Source organism: Diceros bicornis, chromosome 35, assembly GCF_020826845.1.
Source record: "Diceros bicornis minor isolate mBicDic1 chromosome 35, mDicBic1.mat.cur, whole genome shotgun sequence".
NCBI lineage: Eukaryota > Metazoa > Chordata > Mammalia > Perissodactyla > Rhinocerotidae > Diceros > Diceros bicornis.
This window is the reverse complement of record NC_080774.1, coordinates 11,214,842-11,238,840: the sequence shown is the minus strand read 5'-3', so window position 1 is coordinate 11,238,840 and position 23,999 is coordinate 11,214,842. Positions and strand designations below refer to the sequence as shown.

Genomic DNA, 23,999 nt, shown 5'->3' with positions numbered 1-23,999 from the left:
GCCGTCCGCTGCTGGCACAGATGTGTGGTCCCAGGAGAATGGACCCAAGAGGAATGCTCCCAGCAGCTGCTCAGGTGGTATTCGCTGAGCAGGACCACTCTGCCCGGCCACATCTACCCCCCTTGGCTTTCGGCTCTCCCTGCTCACACCACGAAGGCCCCTGAGGTCCGTAGTGCATCCTGATCTCCGACTCCTTGGGCACGTTCTCCCAGACAAGCGTACGCACCTTTCACACTGCCAAGCGCCACTCTGACCCATTCCAACTTACGCCTCTCTCTGTTGCACAGAGAAGGTGTTTGATACTGGTTACTGATCAGCGTGGGCTTGGAGGTCAGGCAGACCTGGGTGTGAATCCCAACTCTGCAGGGTTTAGATCTTATTCTCTTCTGACTGGCTGGACGTACACTAGGACTAGTAATTCATCTCCCACAAAGGTTACCGTGCCAGTGCTTGGCACGCACAGAATACCGAATCACATCAGCCACTGTTGGCATCACTGTGACATCTGGGGCACGGTCTGCAAAGCTGGAAGCATGGTGAGGACAGGGACCCAGGGTTATACTTCTGAGCGCCAGACCAGGCCCACTGGGGATGTGGAATTGAACTGAAGATACAGGCTTGAAGGTGACGTGGGGGAAAATGCTGGAAGGAGATGGACCCATCACCTTGACCATGGTCCGTTTGTGCCGGATGAAGGTATGGAGGCCCAGCCACCGCAACTTCATGCAGAGTTCAAACACGACCACCATCAGGGCAAACAGCTCCAGGGTCGCGTGGACCTGCAACCAAGGGGTGTGGAGGAGACGTGGCATCACCAGACCCTCTCCTCGCCTGCTGGTGACCACACCTGACTGCCTTTTCCTCTGAGGCTGGAGACAGTGGGACTGCTAATCAGGTGCTCTGCCCATCTGGAGCCAAGGTGGAGCCAGCCCCTCCCTGGAAGTTACTAGAGAGCAGAGTCACAGAGAGACTGGGGGAGGTGCATTCACTCAGCAGGGACCCCAGGCAAGCCTGGTGAGCCACTGCTGCTCCTGAGGCCTCGATGACCTCCCAGGGCCTCTCTGTTTGAAATCTGTTCACTGTGTCTGCCCTTCCAGAATGTTCCCGTTCAGGCTTGAGTTAGCCTGAGAGACGGTTTCTGGTGCTTGCCCCCGAGAGCCGTGGCTCCCAGCCGCGCAGACACTCACGTAGATGCCGAGCCGGAGCGCAGGGACGGCGGGGGCCTCGCACAGGGAGAGCAGCAGCAGGAGGAGGGCCGTGGACAGCTCCATCAGGTAGAAGAGGTGGTTGTGTGCGAAGAGGTAGGCCGCCAGCGCTTTGGCATCCTTGGGGTGGGTGAAGAACTTGTCGTTATTCTCGCCTTCCTGGAAAAACAAGGGCCGCGTGGGCACACGAGCCTCGAGATGACACAGCACCAACGAGGGGCATGGGCAGGGGAGAAAGGAAGGCCCCCGGCAGATAAGAGGACATTCGGGCCAGAGACGGAAGAAGACGGAAAATCAAAAGCACTATCTTCACAAAACTGCACCCGAGTCAAGTCTCTCCCATCCTGCTGATGGGGCTCAGAAGACTCGCTGCTTCCTAGAGACCACCTGGAGGAACCCAAGGATCAGAAGTCCCAGAGAACGAAGAAGCAGCCATGTCTGATCCCCCAGAGGCTAAATGCCCACTCTCACAAGTGTCTGCGGAACGTAAAGAGCTGGGGGTCTGGGGCAAACGAACATGGCTGAGTCCTGGCTTCCTCCCTCCTCCCGGGGTAACACTGAGAGCTCCTTCACCGTCGTCAGCCGTCAGTGGGATAACACGAGTACTTCCTCCCAGGGCTCCTAGAAGACACTGAGCATGGCATCTGGCACACGTAAGCTCCCCGCAGACATTAGCTCTTAGTATGATGAGTTACAGCAACGCTGAGACAAAAAAGAAGCCAGAGGGTACCTCTACTATGCTCTGGCTTGACTCAGGCTGCCCCATACCCCACTCCTTAATTTACTCTGCTATTTCCGCCTAATTCCCTAACCCCTGCCAAAGGACGGGCCTTGCGCTCGATTCCTGCACCCCGACAGGAATGAGATAGCGGCCAACCCCGACCAATGCCCACCAGCCCAGGCACCGTGCTCAGCCCCTCCCTGAGCCCTGGACCCTCCGACTCCCGACCGCTCCCCGTCAGGCAGGCACTCTGTCACCCCACCTGACGGAGAGGAGAAGCGGGGGCCCAGGGAGCGTGGGGAGCTGAGCTCACAGAGCCGGGGGTCTGACTCCAGCGTCCTCGCTCTCCTACTCACTGGCCTCCTGCTGATGAGGCAGAAAACGAACGACAGAGCCCCGGGAAGGCTCCACTTGGGAGGACAAGCAGATGACACCCTAAGGCCGTTGCTGACCCTCCCTGTCAGGACTGGCCTTCCTCTGGGGGGCCCTCACTGCCTCCCTGGAGTTGCGGGCACAGGGATGAGTAAGGGACGACCCACTGCATCAGCTTTATCACATCGGTAGCCTGCCCAGCAGCCAACACACCGTGAGTGCTTACTTGGCTAATGCTTTGCAGGCGTCACTCTACCTCCGGGCTTCTCAACAGGGGGCAGTATGCCCCCTGCCCTCCCCCACCCCACCCCAGCCTAGAGACGTGTGATGGTCACACCTGGTGGTGCTGCTCGCATGGAGTGGGTAAATTCCAAGGATGCTGCTCGGCATCCTAAAATGCACAGGATAGACCGCCCCCCACCACACAGAATTTTCCCACCCCCATGTCGGTAGCACCGAGTCGAGAGCCTGCCCGTTCACTTCCAGCGCTAACACTCAGAACAGACACTCCTCCCATTGGCTCTAATTCCTAGAGGAGGAAAGTGGCAGAGACAGAATGGACCCAGGTCCCCTCAGCCAGAGCTCAGCCAGAGCCCCTCTGAGGGCATTCCAGCCATCTTGGAACGCAGTCAGACCTTCAACTACTCCAGCTGTTCCACTCTTCTGGGACCAGGGCACCTCACCATCCTCACGACCCTTATTCCAGGGAGGGTGAAACTAACACCCGCCATGGCGATTCCTGCAGAAGTTGCAGAGCCAGGCCGCCAGGAAGAACGTCTCTGGGCCCAGAGGTGGCGTAGGGTGCCATGAAAACAGCTGTGGCCTGGTGGGCTCCCGTGCCAGCCCAAGGTGGCTTCAGCTGGCCAAGCCTGTCTCAGAGAGTTGGGAAGGCAAGGGGTATTGGTGCGTCCTCGCCTGGCATGGGGCCTGGCACATACAGTAGGTGTTTAATAGATGTTTGGTAGGATCTTTTGCAAGAGATCACTTCTCCAGGCCCCAGCCTGGCCTGGGGACTGTCCAGTGGCCAGGAGGCGGGGAGCTCTGACCTTGGCTGTGGTTTGCAGGGTAACTGAACGAGTCACTTCCCTGAAGCTGGATATGTCACTACCCTCATTACCAAAAAATAAAGACAAACCACAGACTCGACAGGGAAGGGCCCGACAAAGGGAACAAACATCCGGCAGTCATACCGAGGGCAGGCTGGGCAGGCCCCACTCACAGTCCTGTGATCTGGGCAGGGCTGTGGCTTTTACCACCACTGCATGGCCGGGGGACACACACAGAGGCCTGGGAAGCTTCTGATCTGGATTACCAAAAAATGCAATTCTTCAGTAATTTCTCCCAACAAATAGCCAGGAATGAGGGTCTGGCTAGAGGAAACCGCTAACATGGGGGCTCAGATTTTCACTCTGGGACTTGGAATGGCCACAGAGGAGATGGAGGATGAGGTCTCCACCAACAAGGATGGAGTGAAATACTACCCACAACACTGGATTCTGACCCAAACCCCAAGAAGAACACTGGCCTTGCTTCCTGGCTGCTGATCGCGAACTGGATTAGGAAAAATAAGAAGGCAGGCCAGTTGTGCGTGACTTCCAGGCCTTCGATCTCTGCTCCCTGGGGCAGAAGTCCACGCAGAAAGACGAGTCGTGTCTCAGAAGCGCTGGGACCGCTGAGAACATGGCTCCCGAGGGTTAGCGACTTAACAGGGAAAATGTGGGAAGAGAGGAAACCGCAGGCACCAGGCATCTTCAAAACAGTGAGGGGCCAATCACCCAAGCCCCACCAACAGCCTGCTGCAGGCGCCGAGCGGCGGCTCAGCTGCAGAGCAGGACGAGGAAGGCTATCCCACACCAGCCAAGCCCATCCTCCAGCAACAGCCACGAACTACTGTTCACAGGGACCTGACTTCTGCTTTTACTTTTCAAAAATGGCATATTTTCGGTAAAATAATTCAAATAATATATAGGATTATAAGGTAGTAAATATCCCATCAGCCAAAGATAATCACCTTTAATATTTAGAGAAACAGCTTTCCAGACGTGAACGGGTGTCTGTGCACACACACACATACACAGGTATATGTTGCTATATACCTATGTTTGTGTGTGTGTGTATGTATGTTTATATACATATATTTATATATACATACACACAAATATATACACACAAACGTTATATAGAAATGGTCATACCCCCCCTGCTGTTCTGTAACCTCTTTTTACACGGCCCATTTTCAAGTAGATACATGTGGTCAGGTATAGAAATGAGGCGATGACATACAGAAGAAAGAACATCACTTGGAGGCTAGATGGACACGGTTTAAATCTACACTCAGCCACTTATACTAGGTGGGTGGCTTTGGCCTCATTCAGCCCCTCTGAGTCTCAGCTGCTCGTCTGTAAACTGGGAGATAATCAAACCGCCTCGGAGGGCTGCTAGAAAGATTAGCAAGTGCCCATTTAAAGTTAGATGCTTTTATTACCAATATTCTCATCTGCTTAAGGAAAGAAGGAATTATCGGGTTTCTGAAGTTCCCCAGGCCATTCTGTGTTCTGACCTATCCATGCTTATATCTAGCACCACCACCTGGGAGAAGGTGAGAGTGACCCCGGGTGACCCTGCCAGATCATCAATAGGCTTGCTTGAGCTCGCCAAAATGTCCGTAAAACATTTCTTTGCCTTAAACCTGAATCAAAACGCATTTGTTGAGGAGTACAACTATCTGTGATATTGCATAAAACATGAGAAACATACAAATATTTGATATTTATCAAATAAATGTCTGAATTTAATTAAATCTTTAAAAAGTAACAAAACAAATACCCACGATGGACAGTTGCTTCAAAGAAAAAAGATTAGGGGAAACTATCATTCAGATGAATTTAAGAAAAATTCCATTTCATCACCCAAACCCTTACTCAGTGCACACCAGAAACTGAAATCTTAGTGACAAGAAGGGCAAAATTAAGGTGACAATACCATAGACAGCGATACTGGCAGTTAAGAGGCAACATCCCCTTGGAGAGTATTCGATACTACACATCAAGAGACCTAAAAAATGTTGATTCCTTCCACCCAGTAATTCCACTTCTTAGAGTCTTTCCTAATAAAATAATCCTAGATATTAAAAAGAGAAAGAAAGAGTAATAGCTCTATGCATAGATTGTCCTCAGATTATAATTTATAACAGAGAAACGCATGATGCATTAATAACGGAAACATCAAAAGGGAAAACACCCAACTTAAGTAAATTAGGATACATTTGCCTGATATAAAGTCATTAAAATTTGTTTACAAGAGTTATAATAACACGAGAAAAAAGCTTATGCTACACATTATGGGGAAAAAAACAGACTATACAACTGTAGATACCACATGACTTTAAAATTATCTTAGAAAACACATAAAACCTACATATTATTCTTTAAATAAATAACGTTGACAGTGCCTGCCTTACGTGTATATTTTTTTACATCCCCTTTGTCCCTAACTTATTGTAGTAAGCATGTATTACTTTTATAACAAAGTATTATTTTTATAAAAAAAGAAAAAAACAAAAAAACAAGCACGAAATAGCAAACACGAAAGGAGCAGCCAGGTAAACAGGAAAGGAATAAAGATCTCTAAGTCCTCCACACTAGGTCGGCACCCCGGCTACAGTGTTAAATGTATTATAAAGAAGAATCCCCTCCCGAGACCTGGCCTCTCCTGTGCCTCTGAGAACAGGGAGCAGGGCAGGGAAGGCCAGGTGGACAGACTCAGGGAACCTTGGGGGCAGGTAGAGACACAAACTGGGGGTCACAAGACGAGCCCATGCACATCGCCCTTCCTGTATGGGCAAGATCAGGCTGGCTCTTCCCATCCTACAGATGAGAATTTCTGGGATCCAACAGAGCCCCCGGCTACCCCACTCCACCAACAGGCGCCAAGAACAGCCAGGTCCTGACCGGGAGACACTCACCTGGAGGTAGATTGCTGCCTCTTGATAATTCATCTCCCAGTTGTGTCTGGTGGGGCTCGAGGGGGAACTCTCGCCCCCTAAGCTCAGACTGGGGGCATGGGAGTCGTGGGTGGCACAGCTGCCTCCATCTGCATTGGAAGAGGAGAGAGATTCACTTACAACCCAGGTTTAAGAGAATCAAGACACCACACACCAGAAGAAAAGGCTGGCATATGCTCAGGCGTATATCCTATTATATACAGGTCAAGGCTCAATCCGTGTACTAACAACAGCAAGAATTAGAATGGCCAGTTAAAAATGTTTTTCTTGGGGCCAGCCCTGTGGCGTAGTGGTTAAGTGTGCACGCTCCACTGCTGGCGGCCAGGGTTCGGATCCCGGGGGCGCACTGACGCACTGCTTGTCAGGCCATGCCGTGGCGGCCTCCCATGTAAAGTGGAGGAAGATGGGCACAGATGTTAGCCCAGGGCCAGTCTTCCTCAGCCAAAAAGGAGGAGGATTGGCATGGATGTTAGCTCAGGGCTGATCTTCCTCACAAAAAAAAAAAAAAAATGTTTTTCTTTCTCTTATTAAGTGAAAAAAGCAAGGGCAAAGAGCACATATAGTATGCTATCTTCTGTGTAAAAAAGGGAGGAAACAAGAAAACACACAGATATCTACTTATCTTTACAGAAAGAAACGGAAGGATAAATGAGAACTCTGTGAAGTTGGTTTCCTTCCAGGGGTGTGGGGAACAGGGTAGACACGTCACTCAGAGGGAGTGGTCTTTTGTTTACTTTTCACTTTTGGAAGCATGTGAATATCCCACTTAGTCAAAAAACAAAAATAACTGGATTTGTTCCTTGGTGCAGGGTCGTCTGTGGCTCCTGCCTGCTGACATCCAAGCCCTTTTCTTCACGGCGCATCGGCCCTTACAGAACATCCTCTCCCTACTCTCTGTCTGTATTGGCTCTGGCCGACTCCACCCCTGGCTCCCGGGCAGGAGACCCGGGCGCAGTGACAGCCCCTCATCTGCCCTGGACAGGGACTGGCTCAGGGTGGGGTGCTGACCCACACCCAGCCAATGGGGCTGAACTTGGAACTTTTCCTGGACCAGTTAGGAAGGAGGGGCTCTTTCTCTGTGGCTGCTGGTGGCTGCCTCGGCCACCACCACGTGAGGAAGGCCTGCCTGGGAAGGAAGTCGATGGAGAAAAAAACAAGAACAGAGTAACTCGAGTTGCAACCCTGGGATCCAGATGTGCCTGATACCTACCTCTCAGCGTTTCCAAGATCTGAGCCCATAAAGGCCCTTTTGTACTTTAGCCTGTTTGAGTTGGGCTTGTCACAAAACTCAAGTGTCTCTACTGATGCATCGTAAGCAATGGCACCAAGGAATGACTCTCAGCTTCCTCATTTATTGGGAAGATTTATGCTCATCACCCAGGGTGAGAATGTGGTTCCCCAGAATGCACATTCTAAATGACCCATCCGCAGGAGGATACAGAGTCAAAGGTCTGGATAATGAGACGCACAGGTGGCAGGAAGCAAATGTGTACAGGTGACAAACAGGAGAGGGGAGGAAACGGGCAGGGCTCATACAGCTGTCCTCTGACCTTGAACTGCCCAGCAAGCGCAGTGGGATCCGCCCACCTGCAAAGCTCTTCTCCACCCATTTTTAAAACAGTTTTATTGAGGTATATTTGACACACAATAAACTGCACATATTTCAAGTGCACAATTTGATATGTTTTGCCACACGTACACACTTGTGAAACCATCTCTACAATCAACGTAACATATCCGTCACCCCCTCATGGCACCCCTGCCCATCCCTCCCCAGGGAACCTCTGATCTGCTTTCTGTCACTATTAGATGAATCTGCATCTCTCAGAATTGAATACAAATGGAATCACGTATGTATTCTTTTTTGGTTTGGCTTCCTTCACAGCACAATTATTTTGAAACTGATCTATGTCATGTGGTGTATCAGTAGCTCCTTCTGTCTTATTGACGAGTAGTATGCCATCATATGCATGTACCACAGTTTACCCTTCAGCTGTTGATGGACATTTGACTGTTTCCAGTTTTTGGTTATTTCAAATGAAGCTTCTATAAACGGTATTGTATAGTTTCGATCTCAATGCTTTTAATTTGCATTTTCCTAGTGACTAATAATGTTGAGCATCTTTCCATATGTTTATTTGCCATTTGTTCACCTTAAGTGAAGTGTCTTCACATCTTTTACCTGGTTCTTTATTGGGTTATTTTCTTATTTTTGAATTTGGAGAGTATGTATAAATATACGTATATATATACAAAGTATATATAAGTCTTTATTATTAATATATCTACTCTAGCTTTTTTTTATTATTTCTTTTTTTATTGAAGTATAATTGACATACAATATCATATTAGTTTCAGGTATACATGGTATTGATTTGATATTTATATACAGTACAAAATGATCACCATGATAAATCTAGTTACTTTGATTATTTCTTTTGATTAGTGTAGTTGTGTCCATTCTTTTACTTTCAGTCTCTTCGTCTCTTTATATTTAAACTGTGTTTCTTATAGGCAGCATATGGTTCAGTCTTGCTTTTTTCCTGCAATCTGAAAATCTCTGCCTTTTAATTGGAGTATTTAGATTACTTACATTTAGTGTAATTATTGATATGGTTAGGTTTAAATACATCATCTTGCTTTTTATTTTATATTTGTTCCATCTGTTCTTCATTCTCTTTTTCTGCCTTCTTTTGGATTACTGGATTTTTTTTTATGATTCCATTTTATTTCCTTTGTTGGCTTAGCAGCTACAATGCTTTCTTTTGCTATTTAGAGGTTGCTTTAGGGTTTACAGTATACATTTTAAATGTATCACAATTGACCTTCAAGTGATATTATGACACCTCATATACAGTATAAGCATCTTACAACAGCGTACTTCCCTTTCTCCCTTCCCAACCTTTGTGCTTCTGAAAAGGCAGAAGACTTCCAGTCCACAAACCTATTCTGGATCAAGCTTCATCTCCATTCCCAGGATGAGTAACTAGGTGAATCTTTCTGGAAGGGACTCACCAATGAAGCATATAAGAAAAGTCATGAGTTAACACTACTTGCAGGCTCTGTGCTATGTGCCCCATGCTGATTAACTCGTGTAATCCTCACAATCCCACAAGGTATGTACTATCATAAATTCTACTGCACAAGGAGGTTAAGCAACTTGTCCCACACAGCTGTAAGGGGCTAAGCCAGGATTTGACCCCAGGCAGCCTGGCCCCAGAGCAGACCCATTTAACCACTGTGCTATACTACCATCCTCTAAGCAATAGGAGTCCGAGATAAACGGCAAAAGATGATGGTTTTAAGCCAGTGGTAGAAACATTTATGGAGGCTTACTGCGTGCCAAAACCTATTCTGTGGCAGATTTTATTTTCCAAAGAGAGCCACAGCGTTATCTTTCATCCTGCATGCTCTTTCTGGAACCTTGCCACTCCCCTACAAAGAGGTGGAGCCTGTGTGAGCCTTTGTGACTGCTTTGACCAACAGAGGGTGACGGACAGAACGCTCATGACTTCCAAGGTTAGGTCATAAAAATGCTTCCACCTTCTTCTCTTGGGACCCAGCCGCCCTGCTGTGGGGACACCCATGCAGCTGGTGTGGGGGCCCACGGAGAAGGATCGAGGCCCCCAGTCCACAGCCCAGCTGAGCTCCCAGCCGACAGCCAGCACCCACTTGTCAGTCAGCTGAACGAGCCGTCTCAGAAACAGGTCCTCCCTCCTAGTCAGGTGTCCAGACTGACACTGTGTGGAGCAGAGAAGCCGCCCTTCCACCAAGCCCTCTCCAAACTGCAGACCCATGAGCAAAAGCAACAGTGTTGCTATCTGAAGGCACTGCATTTTGGGGTGGTTTGTTATAGAGCAATAGATGACTGATACATATCTGTGTACTTTATACCACTCAACCTATTTCATTCTCACAACAATCCTACGAACAAGGTAATATCATGATTCCCCCTCCAGACTTGAGGAAACTAAGGTGCAGAAAGGCAGAGTACCTTCCTGAGGTCACGCAGTTAGCAAGGAGCAGGGCTGGGCTACCCGACAAGGCTGGTTAGCTTCTAACCAGTAGGCTACATGCCTCTTGAGAACTGGAAACAGGAAAAGGGTGACAGGGCAGGGCTAAAAAGACCAAAAATATAGCAGCAGCTCCACCACTGAAAAGGAGTTACAAGTAGGAGGTGGACACCTGGCCGAAGCTTGCACTTGATGATTCTGCCTCTTCTCTACCCGATGTCAGCATTTCCCACCTCTGCTCCCAGTGCCTGTTTCTGAAAGAACTAGGCCCCAGGCGGAGACAGGAGAAGGTCAAACCTCGATCTGCTCATGTGGACCAGGGAGCATGAGCCAAAATGTGGCTCCCAAGTAGGAGAAGGCGCGGGCAGGCAGCTGGACGGTGCCGTGACCTCGTGTGCCTGCGCCCTGTCCTCCTCGACCTTCACATGCCAGGGCAGGGGCCAGCGCTCAAGACGCAGCAGTCCTAGCTAAAATAAATAACAGTGATGGCGCAAGCGGGCAGTGATGAGCTGGCACAGATGGCAGCGGACATTAGCGCCACTTCCCCAGCCCACACAAACACAAGCGTCTGTGTGAGCCCCTGCCTCAGAGACCCCCTGCGCCAGCCATCCCAGCCCTTCCTCTCACGTGGGGGGTCTCAGCAATGGGTCTGGACTCTCCCCTTGGCCCAGGAGCTCTCTCGGCCCACTCCTGGTGGGGAGGAGGCACCTTGCCGTCCTCAACTCTGCCCCTTTGCCCCTCATCACTTACACCGCACAGCACTGTGACTGGGGGGCCACAGCGTCCCACAGTGCAGGCCGCTGCTTGCCACTCACACCTCTCATACTCACACCAACGGGTTTTGCCTGGCAGCAGGTGACCCTGGGTGTCTTGACGTGTCCTGGTTTGGGTGAGAGACAGTCTTCTCCCCTAATACACAAGCCCCTCAGAGCCACAAACAACAGTTCCATCCAGTCTCTGAAATCCATAAGGATCACTGGGACAGGGAGAAGGACCAGGCTTCTGGCGGCCTTGGGAGGACAGTCCTCGAGCCAGAAATCTGTGACACGACCTTTTCCCCAGCCCTCACGGCCTGCACGTCACCAGGTCTGGGAGGTCTCCTCTCTCAGACCATCTCCTCTCCCCACTGTCACTGGACTCTCCTGCCTTTGACCTAAAGGACGGCAACAGCCTTCGGCCTGGCTCTCGCTGCCCAGGCCTTTCCCGGCCGCCTGACCGCGGGCATCTTGCTGCAGGATGAAGTCAGTAAAGCATAAATCTGACCATGTCCCTCTGCTGCGTAATATCCTTCACCGGCTTGCCCTCAGGAAACCCAGATTCCTTTGCACGACAAGCACGCGTCTTTAGAATCTGGCCCTTGCCTCTTCTCTCTCCACCTCCTGTTCCTTCCCAAACTCCTACCAGACGGGAGGACCTGCAGCCTGGCGCTTACAGGCCAGACTCCAGGGGGCAGCTGGCTTCTACAGAGCACTGAGGACACTGGGGGCCCCACGTGACAGGAGTACCACCGAGACAGAACGTATGCTCCACGGCCACAGGTCACACCTGGCTGGCCGGCAGGAAGAGCAGACACGCTGGGGGCTGAAAAGGGCAGAATGGGGACTTGGGAGGGGACGTCACAGGGCGGGTATTTCTGCCAGATCCAAGAAGGGCCTTGCTAACACGTAGAGCTGCCCGACAATGCACTGGCCAGAGGGGGCTTTACTCTGTCGTGTTTGGTTCATTAAAATAAGTATATAAATGTGAAGCTCTGTTAGAGCTGGGTACATAAGTATTTGTTATTTTATTCTAAATATGATCTGTAAGTTGGAAATATTTCTTAATAAGAATATTTTAAAATCAACAATTAACGGCCTTGTTCATCTACTTGTTTGTTCGGTGGGCATCCCCGGGGGCAGAGGGCAGCTCCCAGGTGCTGGGCGCTGGGCGGGGACTAGAGGTACCTGGACAGACCTGCCTTCCGGGAGCCTGTCTGCTGGGGCAGCAAGTGCCCCATCACCACAGGGCCTCAAGAAGAGGCTCCACAGCCATTCATCGGGGATGTTTCAACAGAGGGGAGGCTCACCCGGCACATGGGGAGTTGGACTAGCTGCCCTTGCAACTCAGAGCATCTATGTATCTACAGGTACACAGAGGCTGTGAAGGAACAGGCAGGTGGCTGCGGATGGCCTTACAAACAACTCCAAACTCATGAGCTACCCATGGAGCAGCCTCACCACAACTGGGGCAGAGCCCAGCCGCCCGGATCTCACTGGTTACCAAAGCCTTCCACAAACACCGCCTAGCTGCATGGAGAGGGTAACAGCCTCTTTTTTAGCAGATGCATCCTCTCCCACCCTGATTAACTGCAGCCCCACAAATCTATGGAGCCCAACTCCCATCAACTCAGCTTCTGCTGAAATAACAAACACACTTCTGGAGCATATTCTGGGTGCCAGGCGCTATTCTGAGTCCTTTATATCCATTAATTTCATCCGCACAACAACCCTATGAAGTAGCTACCATTACTGTCCCATTTTACAGATGAGGCAACGGAAGCACAGAGGTCTGTGCACTTGCCTGGGTCTCACACATTTAGAAAGTGACAAGCTCTGTGCTCGGAATCGCCGTGCTAAAACGCAGAGCGGTGTTACCCTGCGTGTCTGCAGGCGGGGAGCCGGTCCGGGAACAGTGTGTCATGGGCCCATGATGACACAAATCCAGGAATCAGAGTCAGCACTTGGAAACTTTCATAGTAACTGGCCTGGTGCGACACTTCCTTTTTCTAGAGGTTCGCTCTCGTTGTATTTGTGAAGTAGAGGTCCTTCGCCAGAGTCTGGGGAGCACGGCCGCGGGGCATCCCCGCGTGGATTCTGGAGTACTTCCTGCTGCTCTTCTTAGAAACAATGACTGTTGGGTCTGGAACGGGTCCTAGGGAACACCTAATTCAATGCCCACCTTTAGAAACTGAGGGCCAGGGAGGGGATGCGAGGGGCCCGTGTAACAGGTCTAGCAGCTGGCCCTCCTGGCTCCCTGCCTAGAGCGTTCCTCAACACAAACACTGAGCACTTATTCCTCACTAGAGAAATGTGGAGGGGGCTCTGCCGCCCACTGTCTGCCACTGTGGAGCCGTCGGCCTGCAGCTGCGAGAAGAATCAGAGAATCAGCGACTGGGCCTCACACAGACCGCCACTCCCACTGGCCAGAGCTCTTGGGACGCACCAGTGAGGGCCATGAGTGATGGGTGGGCACGCAGGAGCGCATGGTGGGGTGGCCAGGAGAATATTTTCCTTGACCCACAAGTGCTGAATGGAATAGCTGAACCCACAGAGAATCCCAGAGCAGGAGGGTCCATAGGGGGTCAGGAGGCTCATTCCCCCACCGCCCCCCTCACTCATCAGGCTGAATGACCCCCCAGACACTGGCTGCACCCGGAACATAAGACCTCACTTCTCACCCACTCCACCACTCTGCCATGGCCAGGGCCACCTCTCTCCTGGACGAGCGCAACCCCTTTCGTCTCGTCCCCCTACTCCCCGTCCTGCCCCTCCGTGGCCTATTCTCTACACCAGGCAGAGAACCCTTTGCCGTGTGTGTGTGTGCATGTGCGTGTTTTAAGTAAACACTTTAGGTCAGTATAACAATAACCCTTAAAACACCTAAGCCAGACGGTGCCACTCCTCTGCCCCAAATACGCCACAGCATCCAGCTCCTGAGAAAACTCTCAAGTCCTCCCTGGACTAAAAGGTCCCATGACACCTGGCCTGAGACCTTGCTGCCATCATCTCACCTCACTCACCTCCTCACTCCAGCCACACTGGCCTCCTTGTTATCCTGGGACAGGCCTGGAACGTTCCGCCTCAGGGCCTTTGCACTTACGCTTTCCTCTGCCTGCCCCCAGATCTTAGATGGCTACCTTCTCACATTCTCAGGGGTCCAGCCAAACATCCCCTTATCACAGGCTGCTTGGCTTCCCCCAGGGAGTCCCGTCCCCACCGCGCTGTCTCCCCTGGCCCCCGCACCGCGCTGTCTCCCCTGGCCCCCGCACCGCGCTGTCTCCCCCGCACCGCGCTGTCTCGCCCTGGGGCTGCGCCACCACCTGCCGGGGCGTTTATTTTCTTGTTGGCCTCTTTCGTGCCTGTCCCCCTGCCTGGAACGTCGACACTGTGAGGGCAGGGACTTTCGTCTTGCTCACCACAGCGTCCCCAGAACCCAGAACAGCGTCGGACACGATGTCCAAGTACTCGACCAACATGTGAACTGAAGTGAAAGGGAAGCTCTTGCCCGGGAGACTCCAGAAGCACGCTCCCGGGGAACACTAGAGACGGCCGGTGGGGAGGTTCCCCCGGAGCGCAGTGGGGAGTGCCTACCCACTGGGGCCTTAAGCGGGGGCGGGGCAGGATCCCCCTGTGTTTTCTAAAGATCATTCTTCTAAGGACTTGCTGCAGAGGGACTATTCTGTGTAAGAGTAATTCAGGGCAGAACCTTAAAAAGGAAAGCAAGGAAAAGCAGGGCTGAGAGCGCTGAGGGGAGGGAACGGAGCAGTCTCCCCCCCAGGGTGGACTGTGTTCCCGTTTCTAACCTCTCAGCCTCGCACTCACTGGGACACGGAACTTGGCTTGCTGACCAGGTCCCAAAAGGCACTGGCCGCTGGCTTGTTTGCGGCTCTTCCGTGGGGAGGGGGCTGAAAGGCCCTAGGTGACAGGGCACCATGGGGCCTTGCAAGAAAGCCACAGGTGGCTTCAGAGAGGCCCCCTCCCCCCAGCCCAGCGGCCGGCACATTTAGGGATTAGAGAAAGGGCGCAAATGGAAGGCAGGCAGCCCCAACCCGCCCCATTCCTTTTATGCGCAGCCTTCACGCAGAGGCGGCGGCCCTGCGGCCAGGTCCAGAAGCACTTCCAGTGCAGTGCAAGAGGTGGGGCTGGGGCGCCGCGTGGGGTCCTAATTCCCGGCCCTCCACTGCTCTGCTCCAGCCCTGTTTTCCACTTCTTAGGCTGGAGAAATGGCCACAGAGGCAATGGAAACGCTCCCACTCCAAGGGCTTTATTGTTGCAACATAAGGAATGCTCGGAGGCTCAGCACCTTCCCAAAGGGCAACAGTTACGGCCGTGAAAGAGAGGCAGGCAGGCGCCAGGGGCACGGGGGAGAGGCGGAGGGCCGGGCGGCAGCCGAGTCTGCTGACACAGACTGTGGGCCTGTAGCTGGCAGGGGCGGGGGGGGGGGCGCGGGTCGGGGGGGCACGGGGCCCTGCTTGCTGGGGAGCCAACCCCAGCTCATCCTCAGAATGAACTCCCTCAAAGCGGGAAATGAGAGGCTGTGCAGGGACTCCCAGTCTCCCTGACTGGTCACCACTGGGCATGAAGTCCCAGGGGACGGTCTATCTCCACGGCCCCACTGAGGCCCATGCATTGTGCCCACTGGGTCTGCTCTGGGTCATCTGCCTGGGGAGCCTCCCACTCTGGTGGCTGTTAGCTCTCACCTGCCCTGGTGTCCTGCCCTGGCCTACTCCTGCCCACCTGGGCTGAATCTGTACTTCCTGGGGGAAACACCAGCCCCCAGGCCTCCAGGCAAATGATCGGTGCTCGCATCTTTGGGAGCGTCCCATGCACAGGGACAGTCCTGGCCAAAGAAGCGGTCAGGTGGGCTCTCACCACCGCACCCGGGTCCAGCCCCAATCCTGTGTGCTGGGACTGGCCCTCCCACTGCTGATTATTAGGGACCATATAAGAATCAGACGTGCGACCTCAGACTTGGGCACCATCCTCGCCCAGCGCAGGGCGGGTTCTTCCAAACGAGCTGGAAAGAAGGCAAGGTCAAGGCATACCGCAGGGGCCCAGCTCGAGGAGACGGGATGACCTCACCACGGGGCTGTCGGGGAGCTGGCCCTCCTTGGCCTCCTCCGGGAAGACGACAGCCGGCCCTCGCCTCTGCATTTCTGCCTTTCCTGGGAGGCAGGCGGGCTGGAAACAGGAGGGAAGAAGGGAAAAGACGCTCGACAGGCAAGAAGGTGGCAGCCACAGTCTTCCTGGCTCGCACAGCAAGCACACCTCTCTGCTCGCAGGAGGTTTTAAAAGGGTCAGAGGAAGCTGACCAGGAACATTCTTGGCAGCCAGGAAGATCACCTTGCGCGCCTCCGGAGAAAGTTCCCCAAAGGGAAACACTCTGTTCTGCACTTCTGGTGCCCTGGGCCGAGGGCTCTCATGTGAAAACTGGTCCTCAGCCTTTTCAGGCCCACAAGCCTTAGCCACTGAAGATTTATGCAACACTTACCCCTTAACTACCCTCCCTGAACCCTGGCAATCAGCCCAGGAGGGGAACACTAAATCCTTGGGCAGAAGCAGCTGAAAGACACCACGGAACAGACAAGCCCTGGAATACAAACAACAATAACAAAACCCTCTGACTCAAAGTAGAGAGAAGTTTCCCGTGCAGAGGACAGGCAGACAAACCAGGATGACCTGCTTGCACAGATGGTAACGCTTCCTGCACGCTGATGTAACAGGGCCCAGACGCTCCCTGCAAAACAGCTGGCTGCTTTGCATGCAGCCTCGGAAATGACCCTGCAGGGAATCCGAGGTTTCCGTTCGCTGGAGCACAGCGTGCAGCAGCATCCTGGTGGTGCCGGGTAAATAGAAACAGTTTCCATATGCGGGCCATAAAGCTGCAATGGGGAGGAGAGGGAAGGACGGGCAGGCGGGGAGGGCTTCGTGACCCAGCCCCATCCAGCGAGCCAGGGTCTGCTGGGCTGGGTGGAGCTCTGGGGCCTCACTCTGGGGCCTGGGGCAAGAGGTTGCTTTGGATAAAAGGCCCGTGAGCTCCTCCTGATCAGAAAGAACTCAAGGCAGTGACTGTTCTTGGGCAGGTTTATACTGAAGACCCCACCCCCTTCAATCCTCGCTCCTTTTCATTCTCATTCTCCTACACGTACACACCTCATGCATTCTCAAACACACACACACACACAGACACCCACACACACACCCCTGCACATCTCTTCAAGACCAAACGTAGCCCTGGACACCCAAGTCCACTCCCAGCTGTGCCCCTCCTCGCCTCCAGTTCATCATCCGAATCCCCAGAGCCTCAGTTTCTTCATCTATTAACTGGGATCGGCGCCAACTGTGCTCCGGGCATCAAAGAAACAAATGCGGATACCCACAGAGCACTCGGAGCCCTCCAGAAACCAGCGCCCACCAGAATGACAACGAGCAACCGCCCAACCGTTTGCCAGTTGTCGCTGAGAGCCCCACTCCACGGGAAAAGCCTGAAGAGGAGAGGAAAATAAACCAGAGAGGCACTGATGAGTTTTCCGGGCGCGCTGTCGCCACGCGGCCTCTGGGCTGGCTGGCTCTTCAAAGGCCTCCAGATAAAAATCGGGCAAGAGACACGAAGCTGACAGAAAGCAAGAGCGCACACTTCCTCCTGCTCTGCACTTCTCTTCTGAAGACCGGCTGCAAGATGGTGTGGGAGGTAGACCCACGTTATCAACGTCCGTTAGCAAAGGTTGCAAACCCGGGCGGGGCCCTGGGCAAATGCACCGACCTCCAGAAAGGAGAGAGCTGGCGCAGAGCCCTCCCCGTTGAATCACTGGCCTCAAGCCCAAAACCCATCCTGCCAAAGGCTTAAGCCAGAGGAGGAAAGGAAAAACGACAGCTCACCCAGGCTGGTACCCAGGGTCGAGCACTGTTCTAGAAGGAGGAGCCTTCACTTGGAAGTGGCCACGATAATGCGCTGTGCCACCTCCAACTTTGTCTCCGGCCAGCTGACAGGGACCTCAGTGGCCAAATCCAGAGGGAGTCCCTGTAGATAAAGGAAGCCAGCCATGGAAGGACCTTGAACTGGCCAGAAAGTTCAGAGCAGTTGCTATACACAGAGGAGATGGACAGAAGGGCACGAGGGGAGAAGATCAGAAGCAGCAGGCCCTCGGGAGGGGCTGGGAAAATGAGCACCTCCCAGTAATCTAGGGGAGAGATTACCGCCCAGTGCCCAGCCCCCAAACCGGCTGCACGGGAACTCGCATCCTGAGGTTTCAAACGTGACCTTGAGAGCAACTCTCTAGTCTTAATAAGTTATGCAGTAATTTGGTGGAGAAAAAGGGAAGGTGCAGTTTAAAAAGGCCAACCTTCTAGATGCAAATATGGTTTAATTTGAGGAGACACTTTTTCAGCACCTTCTGTATACCAGGCAATGTGCTAGGTGTTGGATCTGAAAAAGTGAAACCATGAACTTTGCCTTCACAGAGCTCACAATCAGGAGGCAAAAGAAGGAACGTGATTCTGGTGCATTGAAGTCATTCATTTGTGACCACAGGATGAAGGCTGAAGAGCTGTTCACAAGGTGGACGGGGGTGGGGTGAGGGGAACATTCCAGAAACGGGAAGATCACGCGTAAAGCACAGAGAAGCAAACAACAGGGCGAGTCTGGGAAACTGCAGAGGGTTCAGGAATCCTGAAGCTTAAAGAGCCAGAGACAAGGCGGATGTTGTGGAAATGCACAAGCACAGCAGCTCACACTCAGCACTACTACACACCCGAGTTCTAAGGGCTCCCTATTTGTTAATTCTTCCAAGCATAAAAAAGCCCTATGAACCAGAGACTATTACTATCTCCAGTTTGCAGAGGGGGAAACTAAGGCCCAGAGAGGATGAGTGATTTGCCTCAGGTCGCAGAGCAAGGAAGTGGCCAGGCTGGGGTTCGATCCCAGGCAACCTGACCTCTTCCCCCCTCCCCACTGCTCCTGTGGGGCAGGAGCAGCGGGCGGGCTGTCAGCTACGTTAAGGAGACTGGCCTGGAGGCACTGGGTTCTAACAGCAGAGCAATGACCCAAGCGTGCCAGCCGGAAATAGGTAGCTGAGGTGGTCCGTCTTGGTTAACATCATAACCTCACCCACAAACACCCTGCACAGGCAAAACTGAGAGTCCCTTTTCCCAGGGGAGCCACGGGAGCTCACATTTATAGGGCAGTTAACTCGCCACGAGGCCCCAAGATCATCTCCATTGTCTGATCCTCCTCACCACCCTCGGCGTGAAGACCCTTCTCTTGCCACCACAGCAAAGCCTCCCCCTCCCCCTCCACTGAGGCACAGAGAGAACGAGCAGTTTGCCGGATGCCCGCAGGTCACTTCTTGGTGAGGCAGGACCTTCCGCAGTCCGTGAATTTCAAGGCTCAACTTGCAACTGTGCTTCCCGCTCCCAGGCCACTGGGTTTACTCTGAGACAACGGGCTTTCGCCCCACCACTCACACATCATGAAGTCTTTACTGAGCACCCACCATGTGCAAAGTGCTTCGGAGGCTTTGAAAAAGCATTTGTCAAGACTACGCACATCTCAAAGGCTCGGCACTCCACACACACATGCACACGCATGCACACGCACAGGTGTCCCAACTCCACTGTTTACCCAGTGCAGGGTGCAGCACCTGTGCGAACATCTGTCCCGTACTCACTTGGAAGCATCAGAAATGCTAATTGTGACCCGCGCAGGGACAGGGAAGGGAGGCTTGGAAGAGCAAATGAGACGACAGGCATTCTTCACTGCACACTGGCACACGCTGGGCCTCTGCAAGGGGTCTGCAGACAAGCAGCGCTCCGAGAAACTCGCCTCCACGCTGGCTGCTGCGTGTCAGCTGACGGTGTCCACTCGGCTCGGGTCAGAGGTCTGCTCGGCCCCTACTGGGAGCTCCAAGGGGCTGGCTGGACCGGCCTCCACGAACACTGGCCGCACCCCGGCATCTGAACCTTCCGCTCTGCTCAGAAGAGCAGCAACAAGAGGCGAGGTGGACGGAGGCACAGGCCCCTTGGAGAAGTGACAGCAGGGAGGAAGTCTCCATCCTGCAGAGAGCTTGAGGGCCTGGGCACACCACTCCTCCAGGGGCCTGGGCTTGCCTGGCCAGTGCGGCCCCCAGAGGAGCCGGCCAGGCGAAAGCCTGCGCAGTCGGCGACCAGGCACTGGCTCAGCCTCCTCTTCCTTTTCCTCAGTTTCCCTTTCCATTGAGTGAGGAAGGTAGCACAGCAGGGGCATCATGAACAAAGGAAAGTACAATGGGAACCAAGCAGCCGTCCTCAGAGCGGGTGGGAGATGGAGCAGCTTGAGTGGAATCCCCCTGCAGTGCACCGGGGCGGAGGTCACGGAAGCGCCCAATTTGCCACAACAGGATCCTTACGAAAACGAAAAACCAGCTAACATTCCTGAAGAGGAAATCGGAGAATTTAATAAAAGGAAGAGCGCTCCAGCCCTCAGTTCGGAGAGTCCTCGCATTACCCACGCCGGGGCTCGGGAAAGGCTGACATTGCTACTTTGTTGCAACTGAAATCCCTAGACTTTACTATTATTTATTTAGAGTCACCACTTACTGAGCTGGCAACTCACCTACTGTGAGATGTTCTATGGAATTTCCCATTTAATCTTCACACTAGCCCTGAATGGATATCCTTATCCCCATGTTACAGATGAAGAAACCGGAACTCAGCTCCTCACTCAAGGTTGCACAGCTACCAAGAGGTGGCGCTGGAAATTCCACCCCCTCCTTTGCCGTAGACTGACAGACTGAAGAAACGTTAGCATGTTGCGGAGTATCGGCAGGTATCATTGCTCCCCCAGCACACACACTTCTAACAGGCTGAGAACTCCCCCGAGCCACTTCTGTCTCCAGACCTGTGAGCCCCTACGCACCCTGGGACGGTGCCTGCACTCCAAAAGGAAACAGCACAAACAACGTGCAGCAAAACCAAACGGGCCTGGAGGCTGAGTGGCTTTGGTACAGATAAAACCCGGACCCTGTCGAGGCAACCAGCCTGGCTCCAGGGTGCGCAGTAAAAACTGCGATTCCAAACAACAAGGCAGGCCAGCCAGTGTGAACAGCCGAGCCCGAAAGAGGGGACCCTGGGGAGTCACAGAGAGAAGACGTCGCACCTGCTGACGACCACCCGCAAGTGAAAGCCGGCGTACCCGGCAGCTTAGAGTGGCTCAAAGCCATCAGTCAGCACGGAGCACAGTTGCTCTGCCCAAGCTGGTTTTCAGCAAGAGCCAAAAGACTACAAAAAAAATAAAAAATAAAATCCTAATCTAACAAAAAGAGAGATTCACAAGAGAGAAAGGCGGCCTACGAATGGGGGGTGGGGGGTGAGCTCCGATGTGAGGAGGGTGGGAACTGAGCACCCCTGGCTGACACGGCAACTACAGGACACGTGGGGCTCCTGGAGAACGGCAAGGCACTGAAAGAGATCGGAGCGTCCTAAGAGCAGGCTGCTCCCCGGGGAAGCAGAGGCCAGGCCCTGCCCGGGCTATTTCTGATCTGATCACATGTGAGTGAGTCTCCTTGTCACCCCAGATGGCTCAGGGGCTGGCCAAGCTGTGACAAAGAGAGTCACTTGGGACCCTGGGTGTTTTTAGAACCTGGTGACTCACTCCCAGATATACTACCTCACATCTGTTTACTAAGCGCCCAGGGTATGTGTAGAAAAGACGTGGTTCCTGCCTTTGCAAAACCTGTACAAGCGGAAAGAAGCCCAGCCGTGTAACACAGCAGCACCCAAAACAAAAGCACCGACTCAGGCAGTGCCCCAGGTTGGGCACCATACTCCCCTCCTTGTCCAACCCAGCCACCTCGAACGGGCCTCACGGAGACACAGGGAGAAATCCACCAACAGGTTAAACCCGGATTGAAGGGAACAGGATTTACAAAACCCAACTCGACGTTGGATGAACTGAGGGCTATTAATCACACTGTGAGAGGATGCTTTGCCAAACTCAGCCCTCCTGCCCATATTCTAAATTATCTACTTCACCAAAATTCCATTTTTCCACAACCTTTAGGAATCCATCGTGGCACAAAGCAAACCCTGATTCGGTACATAAGACATTCATCCAATCCACCCAGTGCAGGCGCTGAGGTGCGAGCGGGCCTCTGTGCACGGAGAGCAGGGGAGGAGGCGACGGCAGCAAGCACGTTCAGAGAACAGACCACCACCCTACCCGGTTAGGGGGGGCTCATGGAGAGGAGGACAGGGCCTCCAGCTGAAGAAACGTGAAGGGGGGACAATCACAAGCAAGAGGCAGCAGCCCACGGGGAGGTTTGGTAGTAAAGTGGTTTAAATGAAAGAATAAGTGAGATGATGTGATTATTAAATAAATGAGATTATACGAGCAGTCCTAGGTTTTAAGACTTTTGATTGCTGTTTCTGATTTCTGGGGTGGAGTAAAAGAAGGCCAGCCAGCCAGCCAGCCAGGAGTGTAAGTGAGACGAAATTTCTCATGGCCTGGAAAGTGCTGGGGCCACTGCCAGGCCTCTGGGGCCGGGCAGGGACGGCGGGTCAGAGGGTCAGAACACGTGGTATTCAAGGGCTTCATCTTTCAGGCCCTCCAAGAACTTGGCCTCACCTTCACCAAGTGAGAGGATCTAAGCTCATGGTTTCCTTATCTATACGGTGAAGTTAATGAAACTTTCAAGGCCACTAGAGGCTGGGCGGAGAAATGTGTCCTCTGGGCAAGGCCTGAAAACAGAAGAGGCAGGTCTGCGATCAGAGAGCCAGACATGTGTGGCCTACCAACATTTCCTGAGCACATGAGCCCCACTGCTCCACTGTCTGCCTGTGCACATCTCTTCCCTCCCCAGGCCTCAACCTGCACATCTGAAAAGTAGAGAGAAACACTGTTACTCACAAGGGCTGTTAGGATAAACCATCTGCATAAACATCATAGCACACATCCCTCCCAACTGCAGTCAGGTGTAACAGTGCTCGCTGTCCCTAAGAGAGTGACGAGAAGGGCTCTGGGGAACACTTACACCCGACGGTGGCATAAAGGACACTGATTTGCAGCTATTGGATCCACTGTCAGCCAGGGAGCAGGCTGAGACCCATGGAGCACTCATGGGAGACATTTGCAAGTCTTCCAAATGAAGGCCGAAGCCACCCAACATTCACCTACGAGATTCCCAGGACATAACTGAGTCTTCCACAGGAAAACAAAACCCCTATAAAAAAAAGACACTCCTGCAATATTATGCTCTTGCTTACTTCTAGAGCTAAAATACACAGGGAAAGAGATCAAAAACAATTTTGTTAATTTGTAATCCAAATACCCTAGTTGTATTCCAAGACGCCAATTCCTCAATACATGAGGGGTGGTTATGAGGACAGAATCCAACTCTCCTTTTCTCCACTGAGGAGAAATACAAGACGTCCAGACTTTATCCGGAAGGAGGATAAATACAGTTGGTTCTCGCTTCCTGGCTGAGCAGACTGAGAACTTCCTTATCAATCCTCGATCTGAATGGACTGCGTAGGGGGTTGTGTCAGTGCACGGGACCAAAGCAGAAACTTATCTGCCGGATACCGTCAGAAGCCATGCCTTTTTAAACCAGGAGAGGAAGTCCTCTCTGATCCTAAGAGCTCTGCACGGTGGGATGAGGAAAGGCACGGTGGGTGGGGCCAGAACACAGAACATACTCATCCCACCTCCGCTCTTCCTTCACTAACCACTTTCTCCTGGCCAGACACAGAGCCTGATGTTTCTGATCTAAGAGGCAGCCTCCTCCTCCACAGGCCGGGTGAGCCTGTGAAAGTGGCCGTCAGTGCATTATGTCCTGATGTGTCCTGAGTGCCTGGCAGGAGGCAGGGACCGCGCTGAGCTTCAGGGCTGTACAGACGAGCCAGCCCTGGGAAGTCCAGAGGCTGGTCAGGGGACAGACACAGGAGGAGAGAAAA

The 23,999-nt window shown here is 52.9% G+C and overlaps 1 protein-coding gene across 6 annotated transcripts in view; it reads right to left on the bottom strand.

Annotated features, from left to right (window-relative positions):
• TPCN1 (two pore segment channel 1) overlaps positions 1–23,999 on the bottom strand; it is a 61,116-nt gene that overhangs the window by 23,834 nt on the left and 13,283 nt on the right. For 5 of the 6 annotated variants that reach the window (XM_058531473.1, XM_058531474.1, XM_058531468.1 and 2 more), the window contains exons 3-6: positions 22,839–22,922; positions 6,263–6,390; positions 1,188–1,364; positions 666–779 (exon numbers count right to left, since the gene is read on the bottom strand). In XM_058531473.1, coding sequence (XP_058387456.1) covers positions 666–779; positions 1,188–1,364; positions 6,263–6,390; positions 22,839–22,922 — 503 coding nt within the window. The remainder of the gene's footprint in view (positions 1–665; positions 780–1,187; positions 1,365–6,262; positions 6,391–22,838; positions 22,923–23,999) is intronic. The other variant, XM_058531471.1, reaches the window with a different exon arrangement.